General features: G+C 37.2%; 1 protein-coding gene across 4 annotated transcripts in view; it reads right to left on the reverse strand.

Annotated features, from left to right (window-relative positions):
* The window catches only part of UBAP2 (ubiquitin associated protein 2), a 117,796-nt gene that overhangs the window by 68,971 nt on the left and 40,200 nt on the right, over window positions 1-8,625 (reverse strand). For 2 of the 4 annotated variants that reach the window (XM_006863038.1, XM_006863037.1), the window contains exons 6-7: window positions 5,288-5,342; window positions 3,351-3,454 (exon numbers count right to left, since the gene is read on the reverse strand). The exons of the other annotated variants lie outside the window; for them this stretch is intronic. In XM_006863038.1, the coding sequence (XP_006863100.1) occupies window positions 3,351-3,454; window positions 5,288-5,342 (159 nt within the window). The remainder of the gene's footprint in view (window positions 1-3,350; window positions 3,455-5,287; window positions 5,343-8,625) is intronic. 4 annotated transcript variants of the gene reach the window in all.

The raw sequence follows: 8,625 nt of genomic DNA on the forward strand, positions 1-8,625 counted from the left end.
TGTAACCATGGCAATGAGACAATATACGATAGAATGAATGTAAAACTAATGTTCTCCCATGTAAACTATCACATAATTCACAATAAAACATTTAAGGAAAAAAAAAAAAATAGACTGTCTTAAACACAGGGAAAACTTAACAGACTATAGGGTAACCCCAAAGAAAATTACTTCACAACTTACCATGAAAATGAAGATCCAAGCAGAACAAGGAAACATTAAAACTAAGAAGAAACCAACAAGAAATAGCACACAAAAAAAAAACATGAACGCAGCACAAGAAGGCATGCAGAACAAAGAAACAAACAGCACCACAAAAAAATTAACATAATGACAGCAGTTAATCCATACTTATCGATAATTATACTGAATGTCAATGGAGTAAATGCACCAATGAAGAGACAAGAGAGTGGCTGAATGGATAAGAAAACAAGATCCTTCAATATGCTGTCTGCAAGAGACACATCTTACACACAAAGACAAAAACAGACTAAATGTTAAACAATGGAAAAAAAATGTACCAAGCTAACAGCAATAAAAAACAAGCAGGAGTGGCAATATTAATCTTTGATAAAATAAACTTTAAGGCAAAAACAAGCATAAGAGATAAAGCAGGAAACTATCGCATGATTAAAGTGTCAATTGAGCAAGACGACATAACCATAATTAACATCTATGCTCCAAATTTTGATAGAGCACCAAGATATAGAAAGAAAACCCTACTAGAATTGAAGAAAGAAATAGATAAATCTACAATTATAGTGGGAGATTTTAATATGCCACTTTTGAAAAGGGATAGAACCACCAGAAAGAAACGACAAAGCTACAGAGGAACTAAACAGCACAATCAACCAACTTGACCTCATATACATATACAGAGTATTCAACCCAACAACAGCACAACACACATTTTTTTCCAGTGCACATGGAACATTCTCCAGAAATGTCCATGTGTTAGGTCACAAAGCAAGCCTCCATAAATCTACAAACACGAAAATACTACAAAGCATCTTTTCAGACCACAAAGCCATAAAAATAGAAATCAACAATAAGACAACGAAGGAAATAAAGTTTAATACATGGAGACTGAGTAACACCCTGTTGAAGAGTGACTGGATAATAGAAGAAATTAAACATTAATTAAGAAAGTTCCTATAAACAAATGAGAACAAAAACACAACACACCAAAATCTTTGGGACACAGCGAAAATCAATTGGCCACATATATAGGTTTGTTTGTAGGCTTATTATTATGCTCCACGGACACTGATTTTGACAATTCTACTGTAGCTTAAGTCAGAACACCCAAGGAGTTCAAGTGTTTCAACATTTGTTCTTGTCCAAAATTGTTTTGGTATTCCTTTGCCTTCTTTTTTGGATCACTGTGTTTTCTATTTAGGTGAAAGATTACAAAAACACATTAGCTTCCCATTCTACAATTTATACACATTTTGTTTCATGATCACAGTTGTTAATTCCTTCAATTTAACAGCACTCCCACTTCCTCCCTGGGTTCCCATTTCCATGTTGCCCATCTTTCCTGCTGCTTTCCAACCTTCTGAACATTGTTTTTAGGCAAATGCTGTCCATTTGGTTTCAAACGGTTGATATTAGTTTGCTTTTCCTCTAAAACTTTAAAAATCATGTTAGCAATCAATATACACAAAAATACGTTGGGTAGGATCATAGACTGAACTTGTCCTCCAAAACTATTTGTCCACTTGTCTGGATCATGATTCTCAGCCCATTTTGTGAACTGATGTAGTTATCCTACACTATGTTTTATAAGGACTCCTGGTGTGGTGCTGTAAGATAAACACTGGACTGTGAACCACAAGGTTGGTAGTTCAAACCCACTCCTGCTCCTCAGAAACCCTGTACAGGTCGCTGTAAGTAGGAATCGACTCAATCTCAAATGATGCCATGCCATTAGATGTTGAAAGGAAATAAAGATCTACCTCCAAAGAGAAAACATCCCCCTGAATTTAGATTGCTAGCTTCCTAAACTAAACTGTAATGAGAATAGAAGACATCCATTGTGGTATTCCTTTTATAGCAGCACTACATAACAAACACAGGTAGCAATGACATTGAAAGAATAGTGAGTTTAATTCATGAACACTGTAAATGTCTCCCCTTTCAATACGCATACCTTGGAGATTATTTTGGGTTCAGTTTCAGACCACAGTAATAAAGTAAACATAGCAATAAAGCGAGTCGCCACATCTGTGAAGTGCAATAAAGCGAAGTCCAATAAAACAAGATATGCCTGTATTTGGGTATTCTTTGACTTTTCTCATCATAACTAAGTTCTTACTCATAATCAAGTTTATCCACATTTTGTATTTTTTGTGGTGTCTCCCTTATAGAGGTGGTTCTATGATTTTTAGCATTTGTCAGGATCCATCCAACCTGGATCTATACCCCCAAGAAGGGTAAATTTTAATGTATATAAGTTATACTTGAATAAACTTCATTTATAAAAGAAAAACACAAAATAGTGGGTAAAATTTTACTGTGGTGAACAGCCGTGGAGTAATAAACCCAAACATGAAGTCAGTAAAATCTATATGTCACAATAATGACCCATAGCGACCCTGTATAGGGTTTCCAAGGAACAGTTGGTGAGCTTGAACCACTGACCTTGTGGCTCAAACCAACTTTACAGTCCAGCACATTAGCCCATAGCACATTAGCCCAGGACTCCACACCATTAATGTTACGTTGTTGCTGTCGTTAAGTACAGTTGAGTGATAACGACCCATAGGGACTCTGTATAGGGTTTCCTAGGAACAACTGGTGAGCTTGAACCACCAAACTTTGGATTCAAATTGGCTTTGCAGTCCAGCGCTACAAATTTATATTTTAAAATGCTAAATTGTTTCTCATAATTTCACTACTAATATGAAAATTCTTGAATAAATTATATGAAGAGCACTTAAATAACAAATATTTTCAGAAAATAAACTCAAAAACAGCTGGACTCAGAAAAATTTGCAGAAGCAATCTGGCCCCAAACCTAGAACCTTATCTGGCTACATTTTAGTTATATACCTAAGAAATTATATATATATGTCAGACACACTGATATTCTAGTTTGGATTTGTACTGACTTTTGCTTGACTGCCCTCTAAAGCCTCTTAATCAAGGTACAGAAGGGAAAAATCACATGTCTCACAGTCTATGAGATATTCAAGTGAGAGACTCCAGAGGATAAGAACAGCTCAGGCCTAGGTTAGCAGCTTGCATTTCTTTATTCTCCATCTACACATGTTTTACATCATCTCTGCATGAAAACACAAAAGAGAGGGTGTCAAATATTAAAAAGCACAACAAAAAACAAAACTTACCGGTTCCCTCATCTGCACCATTCTGAGCAGCTTCCCAAACTACTGGTTTTGTCCCACATCCATCTGTGGACGGAGAATCTGAATAGTCCGCAGGATTAAACGTCCTGGGATTTAAATAAATATAAAGATAAATGAAGCAAGCACCAAAGCCACAAAATTGACTGTCCATGATTTTCCCCCAAACAAGTCCACCTACATCTCACAGTCACTGTAAGACATTGCCCTTAGTCCCTTATGTAATTACCCATAATTCATCTGGCCATCAGGATGTAAAACTTTCCTAAAGCAATGCCACACACATTCTAAGATGGATGTAAAGACCTGAAATCATTGTAAGCAGAACAAGAGTTCTAATGAAAAGGCTCCCTAGAAACTAAGGCAAGGCTGAAGAAGAAAATAAGTTTCTTTCTTCCAAAATCAAAATCTAACCTTAGCTTTGAGCCTTTATTTAACCAAAGCATTTTGTTGTCCTTTCTGCTAGGAAAAACTCCTTGGTTGGTACAAATGGTTAATATGACTAGCTGCTAATCAAAAGTTTCGAAGCTCAAGACCTTGAAACAAAGTCCTGTCAATCTACTTTCTGAAAAATCAGCCACTGAAAACCCTATAACTCTCAGTTGTACCCAGACACACATGGAGTGGGCATGAGTCATAAACAACGGGTTATTAGTGTGTGTAGAAACGCTGGATATTGATAAGAAGAAAGTTTTGTCCAACATCTTTCCATTTTCTCTTCATTAAAATCTTAAACTGAAAATACACAAGTAATCATGATTCAGAGGTTTAACAAGGGCTAAAAAATAAATAAATAAAAACTATCTTTAAAATTTTCACCAAGAGTAGTTTTGAAAGCAAATTAAAAAACCCACGGAACAGTAGATTATATATTTAAAGTGATCCTATCAGTTTGCTTCCTGTGTTTTCATCCCTCCCTTCTTCACAGGAAGCTTGGGCAGAAATCAGTGATGGCAAGATGCATTGCCACCTCCAGAGGGCACTGGTCCAACAGTGCTGCTCTGAAGCTTTGGAGAAACAAAGGGCTCTTTCTGGAGCCAAACCTCTCACTCCCTTACCTCCTTCTGCATAAGCTATCCACACACTTCACGATTTAAAAAAAAAAAAAAACAGTGAGAACTAGTATCTTAGAAGCAGCAGAAAGGGAAACACCAGGAAAAAATGAAGAAACTGAGAATTAAAACTATTTAGTTCTTTTTGAGTGGAGAACCTTCTTGCCCCTCTCTCTCTACCACATCCAAATCCTTTCATAGGAAATATACTAAAGTGTAAAAACAATACTCTGTCCTACACAATTATACTGCTACCAGCTTCTTCATCCTATACCCTTCTATCCAAACAATAGTCACTGTTCCTAACAGCAGCAACATTCCCTCCCAAAGACCCAACCTGTTGGTTAATGCTGACACAACTACCTGCCCAATGCTCATCCGTTACTACTATAATTCAGGGGAATAATGATCATTTTTATGTAAGCCTTACATTTAGAGAACTGGGTTTTACCAACAAAGCTCTTATGCAGTGGTTCTCAACCAGGGACTGATATGCCCCCCCAGGGTGAATAATATCTGGAATCATTTTTTGTCACCACTAGATGATGGGATAGGAAAATGAGGTGAGTGCTCCTGGGATCTAGTAGTCAGAAACCAGGGATACTGCTAAAAATGTTACAATGCACAGGACTCTGCCTCCAACAAAGAATTGTCCAATTGAAAATATCAAAATGCCAAGGTACAGAAACTCTGCTCTAATGTCTATTGAAGAATCAATTTTAATTAAACAATTTCACTTGTTGTAAACTCTTTTTTTAAGTATACAAAACACTCAAGTCACTGGGTAAGGAAATTAGGTACAAGACAAAGGAAGAAACCAGAATAACTACTAGGAAAGGCCATGACTACAAGCAGGATGGTGTGACTTACCCCATTCCTTGAGTGGAGAACCTTCCTGCCCCTCTCCCTCTGCCACGTCCAAATCCTTTCAAAGGAAACACATAAATGTGTAAAAACAATACTCTGGCTTACACAATTTTACTGCTAATAGCTTCTTCATCCTATACTCCTCTCTCCAAACAATAGTCATTGTTCCTAAAAGCAGCAGCATTCCCATCCAGTGCACCCAACCTGTTGGTTACTGCTGACACAACTACATGCCCAATTAGTGACTCCAAAATATAAAACAGCATCGAATTCTGTTCCTATAATATTTGTGGCATATTGAAGTTTAACACTGTGAGAACATATTATAAAACTGTGTGGGTCTTTCAGTACAAACACCATGACATAAACCTCTACTATAAAATGAACCAAAGAACCAGAAAGAGAAAACTACTAAACACTCTGCACACAGTGTTTAAGCATCACTTTGAACACTGGCACTTAGACCAATAACCAACCAGGATGGCAGAAGGCCTAAGTCAAGGATAAAACCAGATGTTGTAAGGGAAAAAGGAAAAAGGAATTCCCGTGGTTCCAGGGATGGCCACTTATATGTAATTCTTGTTGTTGTTAAGTGCCATCAAGTCCGTTACAACTCACAGCAATACTGTATATGGTTTCTGAAGAGAAGCAGGTGGGTTTTAACTGCTGACGTATGGTTAGCAGTCCAATGCGGATCCTGCAGCACCACATCAGAAGTTCTTATATGTAATTGTTGTTCTTGTTATTATGTGTCCTTGAGTTGGTTCCAACCTACAGCAATCTTTGTAACTAAGGAGTTCTGGTAGCATATTGGTTATAAGTTAGTCTGCTAACCTCAAGGTCAGCTGTTTGAAACTAACAGCCATTCCGTGGGAGACAGATGAGGCTTTCTGCTCCCGTGAAGATTTACAGCCTCGGAAACCCTATGCAGGGTCCCTATGAGTCAGAATCAGACTCCATGGCATATAACCACCACCACCACCACCAAGGTTTTCCACAGGTAAACCACTATGAAATATACCTGAACATGAACCCTATCTAAGAAGAAAGCTTTCAGTCAACACATTTTGGCAAGAACACAATCCAAATTTAGGAATAAGACAACATAATCTTAGAGTTTACTTTTAAGAAAATAATAAAACAATACTATTAAAGAGAGCTAATTCTGAGAACTTGAAACATTTAGCTATAAATAAAATGCTGAACAATGGAATATTCAATATTTTATTTATAGTTAAATGTTTTAACTAAACATATTATAACATAGAAGAACCTTAAAAACATGCTAAATTAAAGAAGCCAGTCCCAAAAGATCCCATATGATTCTATTTTATGAAATGTTGAAACAGACATATTGAAAGGCAATGGGTGTGGGGGTGCTAAAAGGTATGAAGCACGTCTTTTGGGGGCAATTAAAATGTTCTGAAATTGCACTGATAGTTGGACAATTCTGGGAATATATGAAAAGCCACTGGAACTGTAAACTTTTAATGAGTGATCTACATGATTTGCAAACATTATCTCAATAAACAGGTTACTAAAAAATTATTAAATGGGTTCATGGGCATCTATTAATAAAGAAAATATTTATTCCAGTGCCATACATGTGATAAATGGCACTAACAGTAGTTAAATATTAAGAAAATAGTGGCAAGTTTTTACAAAGGGATTCTGCTAAGAAATCATGAAATAATATCAAAAACACATGGGGCTGCAAGACAAGCTATGTAGGAAAGAATAGCAAGATGGGGACTTAAGAAAAATAAAAATCCTAAGACCAGAAAGTTTTTAAAGAATTCCTTTGAATGACCTGGAAACAGTCTGTTTCAACTACACATGGCTCTGTCTCAAGAGAGCTGTAGTAACCAAGAATTAAATTAAAACAAAGCAAATATCTTAGGAATATTTTAAAAACTTCCCTATAAATTGAAGAAAGACTCTAAAAATTGTTCATTCTTACTCACATGGCTCATATCACTACCAGCAACATTTATTTTATATAGATGCACAGACACATATATATGTATGTGTATATATATATGTATATATATATGTATATATATATATATAAACCATCTCCTACATAGCTATCTGGAGTCCTGGTGTGGCGCTGTGGGTTAATGTGCTGGACTATAAAGCCATTTGAACTGCAAGGTTAGTGGTTCAAGCTCACCAGCTGCACCTCGGAATCCCTAGCCAGGGTTGCTATGGGTCAGAACTGACTCAACAGCACTTAACAACAACAACATAGTTATCTGAGAAAAATGGCTTTTTTCAGTAGGGAAAAATAAGTCCAACGTTTCTGGAGATTAGCATAAAGAATAAATCCATATTATGATAACACCTCTAACTATCAGGTACAGTGTTTCATTATGCTATACATAAGGTTGCTATGAGTCGGTATCGACTTGATGGCACCTAACAACAACAACTACCTACCTATCCTCCTAGAGGATAGGCGTCTACTACATTTATTTTGAATCACTGATCAAATTCATAATTAACTCATATTATGCCTTTTACGCTGAAAGCCAGAAAGGGAAAGTTGCAATTTCCCTTAATAAAGCCAAAAACTCAAAAAACAATCAGCCACCTCTAGTGGGTGTATATCCTAACTGCAGACATCATCCGTATAGTACTGAAGATGTACAACTGAAAGAAACAGGTAGGGAGAGTGATCATAAGCTCAGAAGATATGAAAAAGTCCCTAGGGAGATACTAAAAAAGCTATGAAAGAGCTCTAAGATCATAGCTAGTTCTAAAGTTCTTTGTATTGACAACTCACATTTTCAGAGTTGACTCAATGATAAAGGTAGTACTGTGCTGCTACAAATACACTACGAGCTGCCCCCATGCCCAGAGACCTATTCCAACTACACAGACAGCAGAATATTTCTGGGGTTGCCTTTTTCACAGCATTAATTTTCTTCCATCCAGCAGGACATCAGTCACCTGCAACCTCAAGTACTAGTCATTACCTTACTTGACTCAAGCTCACCAAAAGACAACAACAAAATACAAGCATGCTAGAGAACAAACAAGATGGCAGATCAGGTGGACGTGTAGCAGAGAGCTCCGCCAACAACAACATAGAATACCCGACCAAGCAGGCTCAGGGGATGGTCCCAGAACTCTGAACCACACATAAAGGAATACTGCGAAGGTTGGAAGGCTCACAGCTGAGGGAATTTGTGGCAGAAGCAATAAATCTACTGCTTTCTAGTCTGGGACGCTCAGCTGCTCCAGGAGCCGCCATCTTGGGTGAGAACACGCAGGAGAAGGATCGGAGCAGCCACAGACACTCCAGATTATAGAGTTCTAATGTGGCACATAAGATAAGT

The sequence above is a fragment of the Chrysochloris asiatica genome, unplaced genomic scaffold (genome assembly GCF_000296735.1).
Source record: "Chrysochloris asiatica unplaced genomic scaffold, ChrAsi1.0 scaffold00053, whole genome shotgun sequence".
NCBI lineage: Eukaryota > Metazoa > Chordata > Mammalia > Afrosoricida > Chrysochloridae > Chrysochloris > Chrysochloris asiatica.